Source organism: Cheilinus undulatus, linkage group 4, assembly GCF_018320785.1.
Source record: "Cheilinus undulatus linkage group 4, ASM1832078v1, whole genome shotgun sequence".
Classification (NCBI taxonomy): Eukaryota; Metazoa; Chordata; class Actinopteri; order Labriformes; family Labridae; genus Cheilinus; species Cheilinus undulatus.
Genome location: NC_054868.1, coordinates 9,883,730 through 9,909,737, shown reverse-complemented (window position 1 = coordinate 9,909,737; position 26,008 = coordinate 9,883,730). Strand labels below are relative to the sequence as shown.

Sequence of the window (26,008 nt, the reverse complement as noted above, 5' to 3'; positions counted from 1 at the left end):
GACCCACAATTCTTTGTGTCAACTTCATTTAAAGTGACGCACCTGTTTACTCTTCCTAAAAACATGCAATCAATATGACTTTTGTTTCTTGCACTGCATTAAACAATGCATGCCATTGTCAAACTTGTGGCTTATGTGATAAACTGAAGAAAAAAAGGATGAGCCAAGGAATATCAGACATGACAACTAGATCATCTCACACAACTATTTCTTTAAAGGGGTTAAGGAAAAAGTGTATAGGAAGGGACTTAGGGAGGAATCTTTTGGACTTTACAGATGCACCCAATGAGATGCTGACATGCTCAGCCCTGCCTACCTCTGTTGCGTACTTCCTGTTTTCAACTGAGGACTCCACTCATCAAAAAACTGCACTTTATAAAATGTGTTTACTAAAAAGCACCGTTGTTTCATGGATGAATTTCTCATTAAGAGGGAGAAAGCTGTAAAAGGAAGCCTTCCTATTTAAGCTGCTAGCTACACACAACGTAATCCAGGATTGCTTGTGCTGTCTAGTGGAGCCACAATGTCACAGGAGTCAGGGGGTGGGGGACTGAGTTGCATGTTACAGGGGGAACTTGAGTGACAGGATGCACAACCAATGACATAGAACAGTTGTGATCCATCACAAGTAAGAGGCACAAAATATGAATAAGGTACAGCAACAGAACAGTCGCTTCCTGCAGCAGTTCGCACTCTCTCATGTAGCGGTCTAAGACGTAATATCTAGTGTTTCCACGATATGTTGTGTCTATCACAGCTGCCGCCATGAGGTGATGGATTGTTACAGCAGAAAAATGTCAGAAATATAAGAGGAAGTGTAAGTACTCAACAAAAACAAACATATACGAGTCATTATTTCAGTGCAAAAAAAATCAAATTATTACACCTTTAAATTTCTCTATTTATTGAATTATTTAAAAGGTTCTCTTAACCAGCTGCATCAGGGAAGTGATAAAAATAATAGATTCATAATATTAAATAATATGAATATATTTACTTATTTTTTCCCAAGTGACTTCTTTTACTTTACTTGCAGCACATTTTGATATTAAAAATAATTTTACTTTGCTAACGTCTGAGATGCAGGACCTTTTCCTTTAAAACAAATATAAATCAAAATCAGGTTTAGCTTTGTAAATTTTGCTCTCTATGTGCAAGAATTAAAAGTTGAATATACAAATATTAAACTACTGTATGCAAGTCAACATAAAACAATAGTGACATGGTGAGGAGTCAAGATTCTGACATAGGCATAGTAATGAAAAGGCAGTATTTCTTTACTGTTGTACTGCTGCTTGGGGTAAAAGTCCCATGACAGTTGTGTACCATAATACTTCTTAAGTACTAATACTGAGAAATACATTAAGGGAGGGGTTTTTGTCTGTAGCTAAGTTGCTGTCTGTGATTTTCTAACTGTTCTCACATGATACTTGAGGACTCAGAGGGAAAAAAAGTTCTGGTGTTTTTTTTTTTTCATTTCGACAAGAGGAAACCAACATCACACACAGACATTCAACTCCTCAGTGTTAAGTGGCTTTATCTACAGCGTAGTAAACCCAGCCAACATGACTCCTCTCAGTGGTGAGTACCTTATCAAAGTAAAACTAGAATAAAAAGAATGTCACCTTGTTTAGATAAATGAATACATGAAAAACAATTGCCATTCTGATGTTTTGACTTTACTGGTGTGAAATAAATAAGTTAGTCACTGTGTCTATCAGGAAGCAATAAAAAACCAAATGTGGCATAAGAAATGAACCATATGCACTGAATGACTTTGTCAGTGACATGATTGTTTCATCTTCTGTGGTAGTTCCTTACTGAAAGAACAGACTGAACCACAGACATGCTCTCTGAAGTTCACTTTTGCAAATCACCTGGAAATATAAGTCTGTTTAATTAACATGGCAGGCTAACTTAACTTAAAATGACTGATCAGTGGTGTCTGTCATTTATCTATGTACTATAAAACAAATCACATTCACCTTTAGGAACTTGTCTCAAGAACCCAGTGTTTGGATTACTTGACTAGTTCCTTGGCTTAGCTTAGCTCCTTATTTTTAGGCACCACCATGTGCCTAAAAATAAGGAACTAAGCTTGTTAATAAGTCTACTTAAAATACAAACAGCTGACTGAAAGTTTCGTTATTCTAACAATAAGCAGACGGTGTCAAGGGTCTTGTGAAACTATATTCAGAACAGAAAATGTGTGTATCAATTTATCTTACATAGGTTAGTTGTGGTAATAAGGAGAACTACTGCGCTCCTGAAACAGTTGTGTGGTAACAGATACATCGAGCTTTACATCTCTGATGCACAGTACTTTTTTAACCACAAGGGACAGAAGATCTGTCTGCTGCACGACAGTCATGCTCCTTATTGCAACCATTTTAAACTACACTGACTCTCTCAAGTAATTAAACCACAAATCCTACTTTTAGGGCTTGTGAGAAGCTTTGTGAAGAACATAACCCTGACGTTTTCATTGGTATTTTTTAATACCACTTGTATATTTGTAATTTACCACAAAAAAGTTTGAGAAAAAATTGAGGTTATGAAGCTAATGATGTTAAATTTGACTGTTCTCTAAGTGTTTTCTCCTCTTTGGACTAAATTAAATTTAAATGGGCATTTAGCTGAATGGGGAAATAGACGTTTAGGAACTTCCCTAGTTAAATTTGACTTCAAAGTAAAATTGCAGGTCCATACATCAACTCAAGTAAAGGTAAAAATTATTTTCATTCAACCTTTATTTAATCTCAAGAAATCACTGAGGTCATGTCCTCATTTTCAGTGACATCAATAATACAATTAAAAAATAACAAACTTGATTCAAAGTACTGAGTAACCACTGAGGAGTTGTTCGGAAAGATATGACCTCTCTTTATCGGCAATAACAACGTGAGAATATGGATGTCCAAACAGGTTGTTCATGTTGAGTCACACCTTTTTGATAAAGTGAAATGCAACAACTGTTTTGGGATATAATGTGGAATCACTCTCTGGCTCTGTGCTCTGACTGTAATGTGTAGTTGAAAAACTGTACAGTTTTATGTTGTTGGCAGAAAGCTTAGACCTTCTTGTTTTGGCGTTAAGTTGCTATTTTTTTTAGTCAGTACTTAATGCTTTTTAAAATGTAGTGTAGTACAATACTTCCTCCAAAATATACAAGTAAAATTACTGATTTCAAAATGTAGTCAAAAAGTACTGTATGTGGGGCTTCCACTGTGCCACGCTCTCCCATTGTGCTAACACAAGACATATCTGCAATGTGAATCCACGTTCTGGAACACCAATGTCAAGCTGCTGTGCAATCAATATGAATGTACAAATGTGTAATGTCAGTACAGCTATGTTATGGTACTGTTGTGCCAATGCATTTCGTAGAGATACCGTCTTCTGTTTACTTAGAGTTTTTTGACATCCTTTTTACTTTAACTCCAATAGTTTTTAATAGTTATTCTGTTTACTTTATTGCAGTTGGTATCATTGCACCACCAGTGAACATCTCTTCCTCAATGGGTATTCTGTAGATTTAAATAGCATATGTTAGTGATGCCCGATAACTATTTTTTTTGAACCGATACAGATAACCGATAATTTCCTACTCCTGATGACCGATAACCAATAATAACCGATATATTTTTTTCAATTGTTGATTTAACAAAAGACGTTTATTTGATGTGTTTATGCACGTCTGGGGGTAAGAAGGGGTTAATATGTAGTGAGCAAAGATATTTATAACTAATTTTAACAAATATCACCCATGTTTTTCTCATGGTTTTATGGGGGAAACCCATAAAACCAAATGATAACAGGCTGTTATGCTTAACAAATGGAGATATTTAGGGGTCTGTTTTTTTTTTCTTTTTGCTTAAGCCAGAATTAAAGCAAGCTGATGTTTTACATAAAGATTAAAAATACGCACTGACATAAGTCATATCAGAGTTAGGTTAAGAATGTAAAGTCCACCGTGGTCTGTGGCTAAACTTCTGTTCCTAACGTCGATCAGACTAAATGAAACCACGTCAAACAGAGCAGGCAGGTATACGTCTATGAAAGTAGCGATGAATCAGGAGACTGTCGGATTGATTTTGTTATAACGTTGCGCCTTTTAGCTCTGGCAAGCTTTCTGCAGTTTTCAATGCCTGCTAATGCCCGCGGCTGAGGCTAGTGGCTGCTGCCGCTTCGTTTTAACGTCGTTAGGATGATGACTCTTAAGTGACTTATAAGATCCGTCGAGGACTTCTTTCTACTCTTTGCGACCTTTGCAGGGCAAATTCTACACACACGGTTGTGTTAACCTCCCCGTAAATACTGAATAACGCCACCGCGTTGTTAGCATTTTAGCACAGGGGCTACTACTTTCTCTTCTTCTCTGGTGCTTCAATAACAGGTCTGTACTGCAGCGCCACCTGCTGTTTCGGAACGTGTAGTCACATGTGAAAGAAAACAAATGCCAGCACTGCTGTGCTGACAAAAATATATATGTTATCGGGCTCGTCGTAATGATATCGGACCGATAAGAATGACGTAATAATTTCCTGTTATCCGCACAACTATCGGCCGATAGTTATCGTGCACCCCTAGCATGTCATAAAAAGATACTGAATCAGACTATTTAAGTGCTTGGTTTCTAAAGAAATGACTTTTTTTTTTTTCAGATCTCCAAAAACTGCTTCCAGCTGTGCTGTTATGGTTTATCAATATTGAGGTAAAACTAACACACAATTTTTTCATATGGTATAAATACATAAATATCTAAGACAACTTTTACAAGCTTATCTTCTGCTAAAGGTAGAAAAAAAAAGCAAGGAACTAACTCCAGCCTTTCCCACAAATATACAATTTTCACTAAGTATGTGGGGGGTAAAGCTGTACCTGAAAGTCTTCTTTTGGTCTGCTTGTTTAGAAGTTTATTTGCTTTTGATTTTTTGCTTCTTCTTTGTCTTGAAACATCATACTTTTGTTGTTTTAGCCAGGGCTCTGGAAGAAAACTTACAGAAAACTTACAATGAATTACTTGGGTAAACAAAGCATATTAAAAAATGAATAGAAAACCTTGGTCATTGTTTTCATCCTAACATTGAATCTGTCTTTGCAGTTTTGCTTGTCTGAGAATGATGAGAATTCAACGACGTACTACTTTTATAGCTTGAACACCAGTCTGGATTATGATGACTTTCCTCAGCTCTGCGTCAAAGAATCCAATCGCAAATTTCGCCTCTGGTTCATGCCAACTTTCTACTCCATCATCTGCTTCCTGGGCCTGGTTGGAAACCTACTCGTCATCTTCACCTTCCTCTACTTCAAACGTCTCAAGACTATGACAGATGTGTACCTGCTCAATCTGTCATTCGCAGACCTTCTCTTTGCTCTGTCGCTCCCCTTCTGGGCGGCCAACTCCATGGCAAAATGGGTGCTGGGCCTCTTAGTTTGCAAAGCCATGCACACAACTTACAAGGTCAGCTTCTACAGCAGCATGTTCCTTCTGTCTCTCATCAGTGTGGACCGTTACTTTGCCATTGCCAAGGCAGTCTCAGCTCATCGCCACCGTTCCCAGGCAGTGTTTCTCAGCAAGGTGTCGTCAGCTGTCATCTGGGCATTGGCACTGATCTTCTCCATACCAGAAATGACATACACAACCATCAACAATAACACCTGCACACCTTACTCTAGCAATTCTGACCCGCTCCGTGTGAGCCTTCAGGCAAGTCAGATTGTTTTGGCTTTTGCCCTGCCGCTCCTGGTCATGAGCTTCTGTTACAGCAGTATTGTTCAGACCCTTTGCCAGGCTCGTAACTTTGAACGGAATAAGGCAATCAAAGTGATTCTCACTGTGGTTGCTGTCTTTGTGGTCTGCCAACTGCCGTACAACATAGTCCTATTTTGGATCACCGTTTTAACAGCACAAGGAGGAGCGAAAGACTGTGGCTATGAGAACCGTCTCCTCTATGCCATCGATGTCACCCAGTGCATTGCCTTCCTCAGGTGCTGCCTGAACCCTTTCGTCTATGCCTTTATCGGTGTGAAGTTTCGTCATGACCTGCTAAAGCTGCTGAAGGACTTTGGCTGCATGAGCCAAGAGAGGTTCTTCAGGTACACCTGTGGCAGGAGGAGAAGCTCAGGAGGAGCCACAGAGACCGAGACCACCACCACATTTTCACCTTAAAGCTGTTTTTTATGGACAACAGCTTAAACACATCCACACAACACACAACTGACTATGGATATAAAAATGGCCATATAAAAATACTTTTATGTATATAGCAAAGTTATATGAAAGCAGGTTATGGGGGGGGGGGCTGTTTTTTTCCCTTTGTAATGTTTATTTTACTGTCTGTCAGGTCATTCTTAGGATATCGTTTTAATGTAGCTACAAAAAAGACTAGTGTCAGAGTTTTTTTTTTGTTTTTTTTTACCCGACCATTTGTTATGTGACAAATAATGTATATTAAACACCCTGAACAAACCACAGCTTTGTAGTACTTTTTGTTTCTTTCAGTGCCCCAAGATATTTGAAAGATTGATAAAGTAAGATTTTTATATTTTTAAGCCAGATATCCAATACTGGTGTTAAAATGCTACAAAAATTAACTATGTTTGATTTTAAACAAGATTATACTTAAATTATCATTGTAATTGTAACTTTGATAGTGTAAATAATTACATAACAATGGTGAGAAACCAGACTGATGAAAACCAGAAACTGTACAATACAAAGGTTCAGAGGTGCAACATGGATATAAAAGTTTTAAAAAAAGGGCTAAAATTTGTATCAGACTTTGAATTACCATTACCTAACCTGACATGCCAGGTAGATTGTTTCAAAGATCCACTATATATGCTGTATTATATTTCACTTTCCTCTGGGAAATCTCTCATTCAAAGTGTTGTGGAAGAGCAGGACTTTCTAAAAATTGTCTGATGGTTATTGGACATATGTTCTGTCATATTCATTATGAGCCAATCAGAGTGGTAGTAGGCATTCCCAGTTCTGGTAAGTATTGTGAACTTTGCTGACTCTTTGCTCTTATTTTAATAAAGGAATTTGCTCCATTTCTGATAAAAATGCTGCCATGCTCTAGCTACATCTAAGCTAACTGCTACACCAGTGGCAGCCATTGTAAATACTGACCTATAGCACAACAAAACCTCGCCTGTAACTACATGAACTCATGCTGAAGCAGGTTAAGAAAAGAGCTTCAGTGCTGTTCTTTCTTCTTTTTTTTAATAAAAAATGTGTCTCAGTTCTGATTTAACTGCCTTTATAATATAACTACATCTGAGCTAAAGGTTACACTGGCTGCAGCCATTGCGATCAGCTTCCAGTATAACTAAACCAGCCTGTAGCTACCGTTTCGTTCTCCTCAAATGACCCTGATTGGTCTGGTCCGTTCTCATACATGGTGCAACTGTTTCAGACTGGGGAACTGCAAGATGGATTTCCCTGATGACAGACTGGCAAATCTATCTGCTTTGCAAGGTGAACCATGCCCTGGATATTTTAATTTCTGAGCAACTGTTTTTGTCATTTATAAACTGTTGACTGATGCTGCTAAAATGATGAGAGTTGCCAAACTACATTTAGGTGTGTAGAAATCTGCAATGACAATAAAGTACCTACCTACCTACAAAACTGAAAAGCTTCAAAGACAACATGGAGATGTTAAAGTTTGCATCAAAGTATCATCTAGATCAACTGATGACTGTCACAACTCAAAATTTTCGTTGATGTTTGGTAAATCATATTGACATTCACATTCATATTCACATCACTGACGCAGCAGTGGTTAAGCTTAAGTGTGTCGCCCAAGTCACAACATGGATCAAACCCTCAATCCACAAATTGAGAGACGATCAGCTCTACCACCAATACATAGTTACTCAAAAAATGCACTTGACCCAAGCTAAGCCAATTAAACTGGTCATACAGCAACACAAACAAATGAACAGGTCGAGGGCCAAAGACCAAACAATGTGCTTACATTACACATTTCCTTTTTCCCCTTTTTTAAAATTCAACAAATGTAAAATGAAATAAAATCCCTACCAGAACAAAGGACACATGCCTTTGTGTATAAAATTAGCATTAAAACTAAAAAGGTATTCTTTGCGTGAAGTTCTACTGTACCTTGCTTAGACATGAGTAAATACATGTGAAATTTATGGAACTGCAAAATACACCAAACAAATAAATACTGAAATCTCAATAGTAACACAAAAGACATGCATACAAAAACATTTTTTTAATCTGAAAAGAAATGTGAGGGAAAACAGGCCAGCCAGTCAAATCCAAACTCCAATTTGAGAATAAACCAACACATACCAACACAGATGAATGCAAAAACAGCACAGTGAATGTTTAGGAAGTGATGCTGAATTGTAAGGAAAAGAAAAAAGTTGATAGACTTGAGCAGATACCCTAAAGAAGAAGACAACTAAACACCATCAGGCATGGCACAGAGTTTCACTAATATGCTACAATTCTGATAAAAACTAGACAATCCAGACAAATCATCTCTTAGCAGTCCAAAACACTGATTGATTTTATTGCACAATCAATAAACAAGATATCTGTTACATGGACAGTAGGGAAAATATATTATCAGAGCTATAAAGCGACAACATGGGAACACAGTTGTCAAACAGAACAAACATAGGAGGTAACAGATAAAGCAAATACCCTGACTTTGTTCATATTTTGTTAATATTTTATAAGTACTTCACTGAAAGTGTGGGACTAAATCAAGCTGTGAAAGAGAAGATGCACTGAAAATCACTCTGGAAAAAAAAACACAGCATACAACAGCATTTACCTGAAGACATCATTTCAATTTAAGGTTGTAAAAGACAGCAAGAGTAGAGTGACATGCAGTATTAATAATAATATACCAAATCCTCATTAACACAGCAGCCGTATCATCAGCATAATTCCTGCTTGTAAGCACAATAGTAACTGTAATGTGACTGAATCTTTTACGCCTTACTTCTTTGGAAACAACTGTATCAGTTGTAGTTCTGTGTAGCTGCTCACCTGATTTCACTGCTGGGAATATTAGCCCTGCAGCCATAAACTTTACACTGCCAGAATGACATCATCAGTGGGAGCCACCGGAATTAGGAATTCTAGCTGCTGATAGGCTTAGAGGGAAATGGGCTGGGATTCTATTAATAAAAGCAAGCAACACACTAAGTGGGGAAGTAAAACAGTAAAGAATCTGAGAGTTAAAAGGCACTACTACTGAACCAACAGAAGATAAGGTAAGGTGAATTTTTTCATCTACAGAAAGAAATGTTTTCATTTGTAGTTCATTCAAAAATTACCAGTCTGGTATTTTTTCTTGTTTATCTTTTATCTATTATCATGATTATGGCAGCAGGTTTTAGTGAAGTAAATCTGTTTCAATGCTGCATGAATGCTTTAAAATAACTCATAAACAGCACTGCAGTTTCTATGTTCCTCTTGTGATAGTTAGCATTGCTAGAAAACAAGGTTGCATATGATCTGTACTTTTCCTCAAGACATGCATATTCTTTAGACCAACTTTCCATACTGCTACATTCACCCCAAAAGCTTTAGTTGTTGTTAGAAAACACTGCTGTTTTCATGGCAACCACCAGTCACCTTGGTGACTCACAAAGTGCCGCACCTCGTCTGAAGCAGGGAAAAGAGAGACACAGCATGAGCTGACCATCCCACATAATGTGACACACCCGTGCTGTTCATGCTCATATCAGTGATGTAAGACTTTTACTCAGCTTGTGTCATTTCTCTCTCAGTGTTTTTGTACGGACTAAAATACAGCTAGGAAATCCTGGGCTACAAGTACTTACTTAATCCACTGACTATTGACTGACAGTTCATGCACTTAGACAACTAAGAGGCCTCTTTCTTATTCTGAGATGTCACAAATGTTAATGCACTGCAAAAGTTGGTGAGTTATTTCCTCAATGATTACAACAAGAAAAGACTTTAGACTTGTTTTTGTGTTTAGTTGCAGAGATGTCATGAGAGCAGAATTTTAAACTTCAATATGATTCTAGTAAAAGTCAGATAATTGATATGCATCTTAATAGTATTCAAAATGCAAGTTCTAGCCACCCATTACAGGGTAATTTCTTGTTTGCAGTCAAATTTCAAGTAAACATGCTTTCTCAACTGCACAAATACAGTACTGAAACAATACTAACTTATTAGTGCTATTAAGATGGTGTGTAGGAGTTTGCTTGCAATTATTGATGGATTTATTCCTGCTTTTCTGATCCTCCTCCTAATTAAGTAGTAGTAATTTTTAGAGCTTCTACATCTACATTTCAGAGCTATTGTTGATTAAAATAACAAAATATATTGTTTGAAACATGGCATCAAGAAATTCCAAGTATCCACAATTCTGACAACCTTTGTGGCTAGATAAATGAATATGGTAAGTGGGGAAAAGAAAGTTAGCTGGCTCAGTTTTGAAGTAAAAGAAAAAAACAAGGCTGTTATTTCCATGAATGCAGTGTAACTGATCTCTCTCTATTGTATCTCTGTTCTTTATCATCCCAGAAAACTGTGAACTGATATACCATGATGCCTGCAGCGAAAGGCATGTCCCACATGATACCCAATCATGTTCTGAGAGTGGGTCAAACTATCCGCCTGGACCCAGCCCAGAAGGCCCTTCGTCAACATCTCGGTCTCATGGAACCCAGTGGCAACCATGATGACCTTGACATTTCTCTGGATAACCTTAACCAGCTCATGCTGGACCTTGATCCGACATTTGAACCCATTCAGGTCAACAAAAGCCCTTCATCCACCAGTCCTACCACAGGTACAATACAACAGTGAAGCTGCTGTGCATCAAAGATGATTTCCTCTTTGTTAACCTGTAGAGGTGTGACAGGGAGCATGTTAAACCATAGTCACCCTGATTAAAAAAAAAAAGTACACATAGCCTGGGGATTTGGAAATTTACCCTCCCTGTTTGGGATTTTTTTTTTACCATGGGATAATTGCACCACTTCAGCTGTTCTGGGATTACCGCCCAGACTAGCACCACACCCTGCTGCACATGTAAAGTTGCAAACACGTAGAGGTTCATCAAATAGTCACACTTAAGGGTGGTACGATGGTTTCTTCACTTAGAGCAAACAGAAAGTGCACACACAAGTCAACAAAGCGACGAAATAGATTTCCTGTTTATCATATTTTCTAAAAGATGTCGATTCTTTGTTTATGAGTGCTGGGCTCTTTGAAAAAAAAAACAAGTATAAAGAAAAATACCACAGAGGTAAAGATGGTAAAAGAAAAAACTTCCTACCTTCTTTTGATTGCAGAACACAGTGTTTCCACCCTCAGTCACAGATAGATTTCACTATTTCTATTCATTAGTCATTACTATGTAACATTGGTTGTAGAAGCTTTGTCTGGCTCATGCATTTTTGAGACTAAAATCCCATCAGCACCCATAACCACAGAAAGGCAAACAGATCATCAAGTGCACAGGAACAAGTTTGGACTCCTCTAAGTGACTTTGTATCCTCGCAACAGCAGAAGTGAACATTTAAAGCATTTGATTTGGAAGGACTAGCCAGAGATTTGCAAGCAGGTCTCAGCATGAGAAATATGAGTGTCTTTGTCAGTCAAGTGTTAGCAGCTCTATGTTTACATACAGAAGTCCAGCCCATTTTGCTAAGAGACTACCAAAGCATAAATTCTGGGAATTATGGAAAAGGCACTTTTTGGTCTAAAATTTCCTGTTAATCCTCAGATGACTCCTGCTCAGATGAAGATATCTCTAACTGCATTTTGGTCCCAAGAGGATGTAAGCCCTGCTCCTTTCCCACTGGGCTGCAATGTACATCACCCAGTGTACCCATCCCTACAAACAGCAGTCTCAGCTACAGTCCTCAGGGTACACTTGTCTTCTCAAGTTCCCCAACATCTTCACTGCCTCCTCTCCCATTTGGAAGCGCACCCCGACGAAATCCTTCATCAAAGTCAGACACAGGATGCCTACGATTGTCTCCTTCCAACAGAAACAGTACCACCTCGCTTCTTTCCATGTCAACATGCTCAGACACCAGTTACATCCTCGGCAGGTAAAGCTCAAAACTAGAAATAAACCTGGTCAGGCTAGAAAAGTCATAAACTTGCATGTCTTTCAAGCTCTTTGATAATAACAGTTAAATACTCAAAGGCAGACCAAGGCCAGTTTACTGGCTTCACAGAGCACCAAAAGGGATGGTCTTGTGATTTCACATACATCAATTTAAATTTGATCTTGCATCAAAAATCAACAATTTATTTTAACTTTATTTGATCAATGTAATGAGTACAAAGTAAAAATAATATGGGATGTGATTTGTTGTTGAGCCTGCCTGATGCAAGTGTCCATTCAATATGGGCTTGTCTGAGATAAGTGTGTATGTTTTTATTATATGTAAGCATAAAAAATATTTTACAGGGCATACAGTACAGAAAAAATATTTTGGCTTTAGATATACAAGTAGATGTCACCTGGGCCCCTATTGTTTATAGGAACCAGTGTTAATTTTGGCAGCTATTTTTCATTTTAGTCCTAGTTTTAGTCTTAAAATGACTTGCATTTTAGTTTTAGTCACATTTTAGTAATTTCTATCCTTTTTAGTTAGGGTTAGTGTTAGGGTTAGGGTTATCCTCTCTACAGCCGAGAGACAGAAGAGATACAGCTGCGTTGTTTCTTTTGACAACTTTACCAAGAGTAGAAAAATATAACAGATTTAGGATGTCAGACAAAAACTACATTACATTTTAGTCTAGTCTTAGCCATCTTGATGAAAACTAAAGTTACTTTTTGTCAGTTTTAGTCATCACAGATCTATTTTGTTAGTCTTAGTCTAGTTTTGTCATGGAAAAAAGGCTGTCGACGAACATTTTTAACCAGTTTTAGTCGACGAAATTAACACTGATAGGCACATCAGCTACCTGGGCGCCATTTTGGAGGAAAGTAGCCACGGTTCAAAATAAATGTAAGTTTATGACAACAGAAAGTCTATCAATGATTAAAATATTCAAACTTGCTGAAATGGGGATCAGTTTTCAAGCAGATTCTTGTGTCACAGGCATCAGACAAGCATTGATGATCCAGAAGATTTGATTAAATAAAAATGACAACAGGGATTTTCTATAGAACCAACAGTAACATTTGGGTCATAAAGGTCACTACATTATACAAAATGTATTTTACAGGTATGAGAGATATTGCATTCAAAGTTGCTTACACCATCTGCATTATATATCAAAGCATCATGGCTGGCCAAATCTTAGTCTTGGCCAGATTTTGTTTACAGTGCAAAATAATCTTCAAATAATATAAATATTCTTAAATGAAGTCAATTGCATAGGATAGCAGCTTTCTGAGAAGCTTGGCATAATATCGTTGGTGCAAAACTGGTGCACAGCCCACATAGATATTGCCATATTGTTTTTTCATTCATTCAATCTCTCTAACCATTTCAATCAAAATATATATATTTTCCTTCTGCCTGCACAGCAACCTCTCCCTAACCAGTGAAGACCCTGAAACCCTTGAGTCCATCCTCACCCGTACTTCTAGCTCCTTCAGTGATGGATCCAGAACAAGGTCAACCGATAACATGCACAGCCCAGAGAAGCCCCCACTAATAAGGAGAGGTCTTCTACAAGAGCAGCATGATGTCCAGAGCAGTCCTGCTTCACTGTCTGGATCTTTGACTGATATACCTGTACTGCTTGTCAATGGCACAATCCAGCCAGACCCGACAAAACTTTGTTTGGGACCAGAAATAGACCTGATACAGAAAGTATCTGCGTTCAACTCAAAGCCCAGTACTCCTCACAGTGAGTCGCATAAAATGTCCTAAAGCTCTATCTTGCAAACAGCTACTAAAATGTCTCCTTAACCAGGCTGTCATATATTCTTTTCTTTTAATGATAACAGGTTTCCAAGCCCATTTCAATGGCAGCCAGCCCTCAATGAAGTTTGTCATGGACACCTCAAAGTTTTGGTTCCGTCCACATATCAGCAGAACAGAAGGTAAGAAATCTAAAGAAATCTCATTCAACACATTGTAGCAGGTTTTCTTAAACCTTGTAGATTAGAATACTGTAAGATCAGGGTTTAAATGGCTTGCTGAAGTTGGACTATATATAGCTATATAGCTAAAATTCAAAATAATTAGATCATGACTATAACAGCTAATGTTACTTGCCTCTAAGCCAATATAAGCTATAGGAACTACAGAACTACAGAAATTGCAGCAGTCACACATTCAATAAAACTTAAAATTGGTCTCAAAGATGTCGCCCACTGGATTCAGGGGCAGAGTTTTTGAAGCTCAGCAACAGCGGTTGTCAAATTGAAATGCTACCTCAAACTAACTTTGAGTCAGCCTAGTTGCAGACAGAGAGGTGGAGAATGGACAGGCCTTAAGCCTACTTGCAAACAGCTATATTAATCCTACTGTTAGTCAGATCAGCCAAGCCTCTATTTATAAATAATACTTAGCTTTAATATACTCAACACTGATGAAAAAAAAAACAATTAATCATCAGTATGAGCCACTTAAGACATGCACTGTTCAAACAGAAAAACAAACAAACAAATATTGATTGAATGTTTAAACATGTTTATTTCTGCTGCCAAAATGGGTCTTTTGTCTCTGGGGGGTTTTTGCAGCTGGAGGAACTGCAGCTTTTTACATCTCCCAAATGTTATTATTTTCAACACTGGAGGCTGTGGCTTGATACCAATTCTTTGCCATCCATTTTATTCACATGTGGTCATTTCATTGAATGGCAATAGCTCAAGTTTAAGCCTTATATTAATAGTCCACAAGCCAGTGGATGACATAATAGTGACCACATCCTCTAAATAGAAATAGTCATCCGGTTAATTTTGTCTTTTATTCTTTCAGCTGAAGCCCTGGTAAAAGACAAAGAACCAGGAACATTTGTGGTGAGAGACAGCACATCCTACAGAGGCTGCTTCGGTCTGGCCATGAAAGTTAACCAAACGTCTGCTAACATCACTTCAAATGCCTACCCAGGTAAACTTTTACTGTCAGTACAGCACCTGACCAATGCCTGCTTTGAATTATGGTTTGCCATTATAAAGGTTAAAGCAGTGTTAGGAAAAACAGAGGAAGAAAAGGTCTTGAATTTTATAACAGACAACAAGCATAAACATAGCGTAACACAGTGCTGCTGTCGTCATTTGTTTATGGTGGAGCCTGAAAGGCACACAAAATCACTTACCCAACTGTGCTGATGTGAATGGGCATGTCTGCTGACATCCAGCTATCGGTGGTGAAGTAGGAGACAGTGTTGTTATTTTTTCCATCCGCAGTATACACTGTGTAAACACAAAGAAAGCCAGCTGTTTATGGCAGTGTAAGCAATCAAAGAGGGAAAAATGGACCTCACTCACAAAACAATTTTGCGGCTAGCTTCATTTGCAGATTTGTATTTGTTTTACAGGAATGCAGGATATGAAAGACATGCAAGCGTTGTGTCGGGAACTGAGACGATTTCTGAGTGGAGAAGTAGGGTTAGGATGTCAGTCACAATAGTCTTCTGTTACATTATCCCTCAACAATAATTACAGTACATAATTATCCTCAGTAGAAGCAAGTAAATATACTATCTTTCCTTAAAACTTTCATGTTTTTAGGAACAATTTGGAAAAGTTTAAACTTTAAATAAGTAATAAGATGACTGCATAGAACACTGAGTCCATTTAACAAAACCAGCAGCAGGCCAACTGAGTCTCCTCGCTGCATCCTACAAACTGAGGTGTAAAAATAAAAAGGTGTTTACTGAGAGCAGGGTTTCATGTTTTTCTATAAACTTGGTAGTTTTTAGGATCAATTTCTGTGTTGGAACTGAATTCCAGATGAACACATCCTGCCACATGATCAAGGAAGATTATCCAATATTGTTTTGTGTTGCACAGAACTATTGACATAAATATATTTCTATTCACATTTTCACTTTTGCAAAAATTAAAAATTATATTGGGATGATCAACGTTTGTTGAGTAAAATAATGAATGTTGCTTTTTTTAACATCACTCAACCAGGATATGTAGAGAGGGCCATCTTTTCTTATCTTTTCGCCTCTGTATTAAAATATTTACACCACAAAAAGCATGAAAATCATGACCATTAACATTTTTCTGTCTTTAAAACAGGAGAGAGCAGCTCAGACCTTGTCAGACACTTCCTCATTGAATCATCAGCTAAGGGCGTACGCATCAAAGGCTCTTCTCAGGAACCATACTTCGGTAAGTAAAATTGACTACATGAACACCTACATGTTGCAAATCCACAACCCATGGAAAATGAAATCACCAACTCAGTATGGGTGCAGATATTGTCTACCACACCAGGACTGAGTCAGTCATGTCTGGGCCCTAAAGGTGTGGACAAACCTCTTTCATTATGCAAAGGAATGTCAAGTTCTCAGGGCATGTTCTGACAAAAACAGAGCCTTTATCAGAATCTATGGTGACTGTTTTCTTACCGACAAGAGCCTGTGGGTGTGAGCAGTACAGCACTTGCACTAGTAACTGCTTCCACAAAATGCTTTACTGTAGGGGTTCCAGGTTTCAAGGATACATGGGAACCCTGATTAGCTTAAAGTTTTGTCTTACCTTTTTGTTTTTGTCTTACTATTTTGACCAAAAATTCTGTTTTATTTTGCAGGTAGTCTTTCTGCCTTGGTTTACCAGCACACAGTCTCTGCTTATGCTTTACCATGTAGGCTACAGCTACACTCCCAAGGTGAGGTGCTTTTGCTACACATCTTTAAATAAACACACACACACATACGTATATACACATACATACATATATATATATATATATATATATATATATATATATATATATATATATATTCTTTCTTTTTGTTGTCAATATTTGAGAAAGCAAAACTGCCGAAAAACGAGAAATTAATGTATTTCCCTCCTCAGAATTGAGTGCCACTGACGAGAGGACAAATGACAAACCAGAATCAGAGGATAAGAGTAAAGCAGGTAGGATTAAATCACAAAGAATATAAGCCCTGGTTATGTGTAAATATATAATAATTGTACTATTTGTTGCTCACAGTAGCTTTACCGTTAACTTTTATGCAATACCTACAAAGTACTAACAGGATATGGTCTGCAGAAAAGTAAAAAATACAACCGTTAGCAATAATTATTAGCCCATACTCCACCGGCTAATGACGCAAGAAAACGGAAAGACAGGTTTTTCATTGCAAATTTACTTACCTTTTCATCTTCTGGATTGTTAAAATTGTCCTTTGTCAGTAACTAAAGCAGATGGTAGCCGTAGTCGTAACAGCACGGTAATTAAGATTGGTTAGCTAGCTACTTAGCTCAAAATGAACAGCTTTATGACCCTTTTCAAAAAAAAAGGTCCTAAATGAAGAACAGCCGTGAATATTTTATTGTTAAAGCTTAAGTGTCGCCTATTTTCACTCCAGCTTGCTGACTTCAGGCTATGCTGAAAACGACAACATACATTTTTATCTAATTTCAGTCACGACAAACTATACAAGATAAAACAAATAGGTGTCTCGAATAACCGCAGACAGACAACGGTTAGTTCCTACCGTTACTCAACAGCACACTTTGACTTTTTACAGTAAGTATCAATCCGCCTCAGCAAGGAGTTCTCAGTCCTTTCGTAAGGCAAAAGTATAGATTTTGTGAAAATATGATACGAGCTGAGTTGGCGGAGTTGTGAGTTATCTGTAGTTTATGTACTTTTAACTGCTGCTCACGACTACTTTTTTCTGCTTGGACAGCAATATCATACTGGTATTATTTTGGACACCATCACTGCTGTGATTATCATTGGCATGAAGCCATGAGTGAATCAGAATGCAGTGACGATATTCTGAACAGCACCACCCCATCTTCTGTGATATTGTGTAATAATGACGCTTCCCGTCAGCCATGCCAGAACTGTTGTCCTGTTGTAATGCATTAATATCTTTACTAGCTGTAACATACTCTACTACCAGCTTGTAGCCAACTAGCGTAGATGTACTTACTCTATTCAAATGTAAGTAAAATATTTTAGAGAAATTAAGGCATTAAAATTAAAAACATTAGAAATTAAGAAAACAGGCATTTGCTGTGGAAGCCCATTTCTGCCACTTAACAAAGAAAAAAACATGAAAGCTTGGCAATTCTAAAAAAAAGAAAAAGAAATAAATCCTAAATCGAAATTATGAGAAAGTAACTCATAACTATGAGAAAAGGTGTCAAGATGATGACACAGAAAAATCATAATTATGGGGAAAAAAAAGTAAAAATGATGACATTTTAAATCGAAAGTATGAGTTAAGTCATGATTATAAGACTTTTTAAAAGGTCTAAATTATGAGATGGTAGGTCATAATTATGAGAGGGTAAGTCAGAATTTTGACTTTTTATCCAATAATGTCGAATTTGTATGTCAAAAATTTAACTTACTTTCTCAAAATTATGATTTATTCATCTCATAATTTTGACTTTTAACATTAGTATTTTGACTTTAACTTGCATAGTTTTGAATTTATATCATAATTATGACTTCATAATTTTGAGCTATCTCAGAATTAGGACTTTTATCTCAAAATATTTACGTTTTATCTCATTTCTAGGATTTATTTAACTAATAATTATGACTTGCTTACTCATAATTCCATCTTTTTTCTCATATTTTGGACTTAATCTCATAATGGTGACTTTTTATTGCATGGTTATGAATTCTTAGGTCATAATTCTGACTTTTATCTTGTAATTGTGATTTCTTTTCTCATAATTATGATGTTTCATCTCAGAATTTTCTCAAAATTATGTCTTACTATGTCATAATTCCAAACTAGGTGTTTTCTTAAAATTCTTACCTGATATCTTCTACCTCAAACTTTTCCTCATAATTTTGCATAATTATTTATTAATCTGGACTTTTTCTCATAATTTTGACTTTTAAACCTGAGTATTATGACTTTTTATCACATAATTTTTATTTTTTGTCATTATCATGACTTTCTTTCCTGTAATTTTACTTAATATGTCATATTTTTGACTTCTGTCTCATAATTAGAGCTTTTTTTTTTTTTTTGCATAATTTGACTTTTACCTCATAGTTATAACGTTGTATTTCAGATTTTTAATTTTTTCCTCAACAATTTGTCTGACCATTTCATAATTTAACATTTTTTCATAACTTAAACTTTTTCCTCATATATTTTTATTTTTACCCAATAATTGTGACTTAAGATGTTTTTTTTTTTTTTTTTTTTGCTTTCTTACTTTCCTTTATTAGAATTGCCTGACTGTCATTTTTTATGTGGCAGAAATGGGCTTCCATTCTTTCCAGTTAGGCTACATCCAATTATATAGATTGCCTTTTTCTACCATGCAAATTAGCTATGGAAAAACTTCCAACCAGGCTAAAATGAGACACATTTCTATCTTTTTAATTTCAGAATATCATAGATAATTTGTACTTGAATAGCCTACCTTTTAATATTTTAAAAAGCTTGGTTTTTGCTTTTGGATACCTTGGTCAGGTCTCCCCAGCAAAGTAGAGTTGGAAGCTGAATGGGACTTACAGGTCAAATAAATGTAAAGTAACAAATATTTTAAAAGTGTCATGACTAAAGCTTTTTAATTTTCTTATTTAACCTCCTTAAAGTACTCTGCTCTCAGAGGAGTTTTAAGCTGGTAATGGGATGGTCTGAAATTGATGAAATTGTTCATTGGAGGAAAGACTCCTCATTCTGCACAGCACTAAACATCTGAAACTTCTGTGGTAGTGTAGGTGGCAGACAAAGTAATTTAACACCAGCTGCAAAAGCCTTTTTTTTTTTCGTATTTTCAGTAGAGAATACTCACAATGAGTAATAGGCTACATCTCATGGAAAAAACTGGAGTGTTTTGAGGAGGTGATTGTTTGCTGGGACTTCCCCAAATGAAATTCAAACTTTACTATACTGGATATTTTAATGAATTAGCATTGTCTTTGTGTCTAACCACATTTCCACTGTTGTTTCTTCCATAGCTTCAAATTTTGTCTACCTGAATGCTGTCTCCACTGAGATGCTGACTGGCCCTTGTGCTGTGCAGAAGGCGGTGTCATCCACACTCCAGAAGGCCCCAGGCTCCTTCGCACCCACCATAGTGAACCTGAAGGTCTCTGTGAAAGGTGTCACGCTGACAGATATCAACAGGAAGTAAGAAAAGACACATCCTGCCAGCCTGCTGCTGAGATTTTACCTACAGGTCCCAAAACAATAATTGGGGTTTTTATGTTTGAGTGCAACCTTTTTTTACAGACTGTCTTTTTTCTCCTCAGACTCTTCTTTAGACGGCATTACCCTTCTCACCTGCTCAGCTACAGTGGTGAAGATCCTGACAAACGATTGTGAGTATACTGTAATCAAAATGACTCAATTTAAGAAACATGAGACAATCTCTGGTAGTACACAGTTCAGTAAATGAATATGTTGATTCTTCTTTTCCCCCATTTTTAATGCAGGCCTTCTGGCTTTTCAAGTATTTTAAATAAATAAATAAATCTGTTCTAGCCCCAGTTATACTATCAGTGAATCTGCACTCTATTGGCTAGCAGATGCACATAGCAGTCATTCTAGAAGTTTGGAAGATATGATATAAACATTCAGCATGTTAGACAGACAGTAGCAATGGCTAAATTGCACTTTGCTGTCCAGCATCCAGCTAGTAAACTTAATTCTGGGTCATCTAAAAAGGATGCAGAAGTCTGATTGATTTAACACACATGTTGAATAACATTATAGTGCAGCATTAAAATCAGCAGCACTGTAAAATTTGACAGGCATTTTTCCAACAAAGCTTATGCAGACTTTTAAAGTAAATCACACCTTCAATGTTATCTTTTTTGCCTTACAGGTGGACGAGGGGTGCCAGTTTTGGTGCAAGGTAATTATTTACTTCACTTGCTTACATTAATAGGCTTTTGTTTTTAATCCATTGTAACCCCCAGTGGGTTTCAGGTTCATTTGAAACTGATTTATACATTTAAAAACACATATTCCTCAATGTTGGACTAATAAAATCTAACCTAATCTCTTGTTCTTTCACCTGGCAGGATGTTTGGCTTTGTAGCAAAAGGTGTCGAGGCTGGTATGGAGAATGTTTGCCACGTTTTTGCAGAGTACGACCCCCTGCAGCCTTGCAACAATGCCATTGAGGTTATTCAGTCCGCCATTGCAAAGACAAACAAGAACTGAAACAACATGACAGTATGAGGACTTGAGGGTCTCTCTACATATAATATTACATACCTCCAATAAACCTTTCCTGGCTTGTGTCATCACAGCTTGTCAAACTGGAAAAGCTTTTACAGACCACACATGGCTTGGTGGGATCAGAACAAGCGATAACATGAAACAGTGACGTGATTTTCATGACTCACTGACAGTTAATCTGTCTGTTATACTGCTAAAGCAAATTAACAACACTAATGCAGTACCTAGTGTAAAAAAGTATGTATGCAAAATGTTTTTGTACAAAATGACACCAAAAAGGCAGTTCAAGACAAGAAAATCAGTTGATTAGAAGTTTCTATTAACCTCATGTAAATTGAAGTCTAAATCTGCACTAGTTGACTCTATCAAAAATAAAATAATGAGGGATTTGAAGTTTTTTATCAACAAAATTGAAGATTAGTATCTTCCATGTGGTAATGTTCTTTCAATTCATCCCAACAGTCGGCAGATACCCTGGTTGTATATTTCAAATGTATTTATTTTACGGCAATGCACTGTTAACTTTATCATGTTTAATGTATATCATTGTATTTTTTTCTACAATTATAACGAAAAATAAACCTGCTCAACTGTTTAACTCATCTTTGTAAATGCTTACTGTTGTTTCTACCCGACAGAGAAAAAGAGAGAGGGGCAGAGGGAAAGTAAAAGTACAGCAATGGTTCAGGGAAAAGAGATGGCGTGGTTTTCGTATGAACTTAGGCCTAATGACCTTACTTGAGCTATGGTGGGCATGTGTGCAAAGTTTGAAGCAAATCATGTTCATGGTACCGACATTGATGACATGAGGTCATGACCTTTGGGCCCAATGACTTTGACGTATGATGTATCTAACATCAAATAAAATACAGTCCACAACATGAAGCTTGTGCTGTATTGTACTTTTTGGTTTCAGCAGAAGGCAGCGCTGTCATGCTAATTCTGTAAATAAACATTTTGACAAGATGGAAGTATTGATTTGAGTTTTTTATCACTAGATGAAGACAACACTGTAAACAGAAAACATATTGGCAACCAATATGATAACAGTATTTTGATTTATAATGCCCTGATGGATTACTAAGTAGTACTGATGGTGTTTTAGAGACAGTATTTTCCAAGGCCAACCAGGGCCAACTAAAATCTGATTGGCCTCCCTAAAATCCTTAAAATGATTGTCTATTTGCCTTGTTAGCCCTATCTATCCATTTAAGTATACCCAATCACTAAGCATATCTTAACCATCATAAGATTGGTTTTACTAACTTTACTTTCCTCAAGATGAGGCAAATGAAAGTGGCCCCACCATCCTAAAATATTTTCATACGAGGCCCTCAGTGGTTAAAATTTGGACACCACTGCCTTAAAGCATTTAACCAGTACATCAGGGGTTATCAGGCAGTTTTGTTCTTCACTGTGGGGGCTGACAAATGGATTTCTTTTAAACTCATCAGACTTAAATTTTAGGATAAAACTGCTTCAGTCTTTTTTTTGGGGGGGGGGGGGTAACTTTAATAGCTTTGGTGATTTAAAGAAAAAAGATACCCTAAATAGCAGATTTTTTTTCCTCCACTGATTTAGTGAACTCAATAATCTTCAGGGGGCTGACAGGAAAGCTGATGAAGCCACCAGCTGATACTTACTGCAGTACATCCTAGAGTCAGAGTGGACTTTCATGTAAAGTTTGAAGAAGACCTGTCATGGAAATCTTAAGACGTACAGATGGACGTATGTGAGTTCTGACGGATGGACAGGCAACATGAAAACATGATGCCTTCAGCCTTGGCTATCAGAGGCATAATAAGGTTGTGGGTGATGTCTTCAGGTCTGTCAAACTAAGTTTATAAAGATGCAAATAAAAAAAAACACAAGAATCTGCAGGTATTTCTTTTTTTATTTGAAATGATAATTTGTTAGATAAAAGCATAATGCTTCATTCTGAAGTTACAGAGCTCCCAAAATGAAGAGTGTGCTTCATGAAGCAAAGCAAACCCAAGCACAGAACTGCATAGATAATATCCTTAAATACTCTGAGGCACCCAAATGCAATGCACAATAGTCCTTTTCTTAGGTTTCATTTCTTTGGTGCCAACTCAAAACTTAACAGCATAAAAACTCGTAAATCTAAGGTGTAACAGATAGCATGTGCTACACAACCCGAGTAGAGCATTGAAGATACACAGCAGTGTTAACTATTTACAAATACTGCCCCCCTCTGGTTAAGACAGGGAATCTAAATTCTCTGAGACACACGGTGAGTGTAAAGGGCCTCACTGCTGTAAAGATCACAGTGAGCAGTACTTTTAAAGATCAGTGTCAAATGGAGTTACATCATTAGATGGAAATTCATTTTTTAACTATACATACAATGAAGTGTAATGACAAAGACCCCTGAAATGCACACACTCTTGATATCTCTCAGTGCTAAAGTTCTTCCAAGTGCTGTACCAGTCTGCAGTGCAAGCTTTTGGGGTCATACCAAAATTATCGGGATGCAAAGGAAGATCATGTTTCACCTTTAAAATATGTCCTCTTTAATATTTCAATTTAAATTGGCCCATGACCAAGTATTAATTGCAGCAATATCATCACAAAAACTTTCATTCAAATAATACTTTTTGTGGTTGCAATTAAATTTACTGTTAATAAGTAAGTGTGACGAAGTGCATAATTAATAGAAGATGGTGTGCTTCAATTTAAACATTCATAGAATGGAAAATACCCCAGAGTTCTCGATTATAAGTAATTAACAGATGACATGAAGGGCAGAACAGTCAAACTGCTTCTGTGTAATCCATTAATCCTTAATTACAGACATTGCTAAGGCATCATCACAAGTATAGTCAGAAGTGCTAGCTCTAAGATTTATATATTTAATTGTTGTTAAAGTCACAATGTACAATTTCTTTTCAAAGCACTGTTAACCAGGTGATGCCTGAGGGTTGGACTAATACCTGAAGAGTCACTGAAATCCTGTAAGCTTCTTAAGCAAATGAGATTATTTTTCCCTAGCTCTGTAGGTGAAACATATTTTAAATACCATCTGGTAACTATGTAGAGTTATTACTGCTCACTTCATTACATTTTTGAGCTCAGAGCCACAACAATAATTTGCTTGCACGTGACTGAGAGTCAGTAATCCTGCCTAAAGTTTAGAAAATTTAATATAATCCAACAGTATGTTTTACAGCATCACTAGCTCGCTATCCAGTTATGTGACAGATCTACTACATCAATACTTTTATGGAAACATTTTGGGCTGTGTGTAGCACTGGAAGCAGCTTGAAGAAACAATTTGAATAGAAAAACAGATTTAGCATAATAAGAATCCAGCCCATTCTCTTGTTTACTTGGTACAGCCTGAGGTTTTGATCATTACCTGAAATAATCATGACTCTCCCCTTTGGGTCTTTGCAACAGAAGCATTTTTCAACACACAGGTAAATGAGAGAAATCTTTCTTTAAAAAGCCAGGGCACAAAATTAGAACAACAAGCACACATTTATACAGCATATTGTTATCATACTTTGGTGTTTCTTCTAATACCAGACTTTCACAACAGAAAAAGTGGAACAACAGGAGCACTTCTTGTAAAACCACCACTGCTCATTGTGTTATGTTTATAGCTCTGTCACTTAAAGGCCTTGTACAAACTCTCTTGAGAGCCTGGACCTGAATAAATCAAAATGCAGTCAGAAAGTATATGGACCCACTTTTTCCATTTTTTTATGTTGCAGCCTGATACTACAGTTTCATTAATACCCCATCCTGACACAGTGAAAACAGAATTTTAGAAATGTTTGCAAATGAATTAAAAATAAAAAACTGAAATATCACAATGACATAAAAATTCAGACTCAGGTTCCTCCCATTCCTCCCCAGCTCAGAGACACGATTGTTGCAAGGCTGGTTGCACTGAAGGTTCTCAAGAGTCCAGTGGCCTCCATAATTCTCAAATGGAAGAAGTTTGGCACAACCAGGACTCTTCCAAAAGCTGGTCACCTGGCCAAACTGAGCATTCTGTGAGGAAGGACCTCTGTAAGAGAGGTGGCCAAGAACCCAATGGTAACTCTGACTGAGCTCTAGAGATCCTGTGTGGAGACCAGACAAAGTTCCAGAAGGACACCCATCACTGCAGCCCTCCACTGATCAAGGTTTTATGGCAGAGTGGCTAGGCGGAAGCCTCTCCTCAGTGTAAAATGCATGGAGTTTGCAAAAAAGAACCTGAAGAACTGGTCTGATGAAACCAAGATTGAACTGTTTGGCCTAAATTCTAAACGTTATGGAGGAAACCAGGTACCATTCATCACCTGCCCAATACCATCCCAACAGTGAAGCATGGTGGTGGCAGCATCATGTTGTGGGGATGTTTGTCAGCAGCAGGCACTGGGAGGCTAGTTAGGCTTGATGGAAAGCTGAATGGACCTGTTCTGAAGGTTCACTTTGCAATATGACAATAACCCTGAGCACACAGCCAAGACAACACAGGAGTGGCTTAGAGACGACTCTGTGAATGTCTGAGAGTGGCCAAGCAAGAGGCCTGACTTGAACCCTATCAAACATCTCTGGAGGGATCTAAAGATGGTGGTCCCCATCCAACCTGATTGAGCATGAGAGGATTTGCAGAGAAGAATGGCAGAAACTCCTTAATCCAGATGTACAAAGCTTGTTGCATCATATTCAAAAAAATTGCTGCCAAAGGTGCGT

At 37.2% G+C, this 26,008-nt stretch overlaps 2 protein-coding genes across 3 annotated transcripts; both read left to right on the top strand.

The window, feature by feature from the left end:
• Positions 1-1,497: 1,497 nt before the first annotated feature.
• ccr7 (chemokine (C-C motif) receptor 7) lies at positions 1,498-6,324 on the top strand. Of its 2 annotated transcripts, XM_041784474.1 has the most exons (3): positions 1,498-1,581; positions 4,665-4,714; positions 5,105-6,324. In XM_041784474.1, the coding sequence occupies exons 1-3, from the start codon at positions 1,566-1,568 to the stop codon at positions 6,170-6,172; spliced, it is 1,134 nt and encodes a 377-aa protein (XP_041640408.1). In that variant the 5' UTR covers positions 1,498-1,565; the 3' UTR covers positions 6,173-6,324. The 2 variants fall into 2 exon arrangements, with proteins under 2 accessions (XP_041640408.1, XP_041640409.1); XM_041784475.1 differs by lacking the exons at positions 1,498-1,581; positions 4,665-4,714 and adding an exon at positions 4,940-5,027.
• Positions 6,325-9,122: 2,798 nt separating this feature from the next.
• On the top strand, positions 9,123-22,097 carry LOC121508011 (tensin-4-like). Its single transcript, XM_041784469.1, has 13 exons — positions 9,123-9,264; positions 10,553-10,820; positions 11,760-12,090; positions 13,524-13,849; positions 13,950-14,045; positions 14,926-15,057; positions 16,200-16,292; positions 16,714-16,791; positions 16,983-17,045; positions 20,074-20,245; positions 20,368-20,436; positions 20,943-20,972; positions 21,142-22,097. The coding sequence occupies exons 2-13, from the start codon at positions 10,574-10,576 to the stop codon at positions 21,281-21,283; spliced, it is 1,779 nt and encodes a 592-aa protein (XP_041640403.1). The 5' UTR covers positions 9,123-9,264; positions 10,553-10,573; the 3' UTR covers positions 21,284-22,097.
• Positions 22,098-26,008: the final 3,911 nt, after the last annotated feature.

Coding starts and splice junctions, on each gene's coding strand:
- ccr7 (XM_041784474.1), top strand. Junction 4,715..5,104: donor TATGGTTTATCAATATTGAG/GTAAAACTAACA, acceptor CTGTCTTTGCAG/TTTTGCTTGTCTGAGAATGA.
- LOC121508011 (XM_041784469.1), top strand. CDS start 10,574: ATGATGCCTGCAGCGAAAGGCATGTCCCACATGATACCCAATCATGTT. Junction 14,046..14,925: donor ACATATCAGCAGAACAGAAG/GTAAGAAATCTA, acceptor TTATTCTTTCAG/CTGAAGCCCTGGTAAAAGAC. Junction 20,973..21,141: donor GGTGCCAGTTTTGGTGCAAG/GTAATTATTTAC, acceptor TTCACCTGGCAG/GATGTTTGGCTTTGTAGCAA.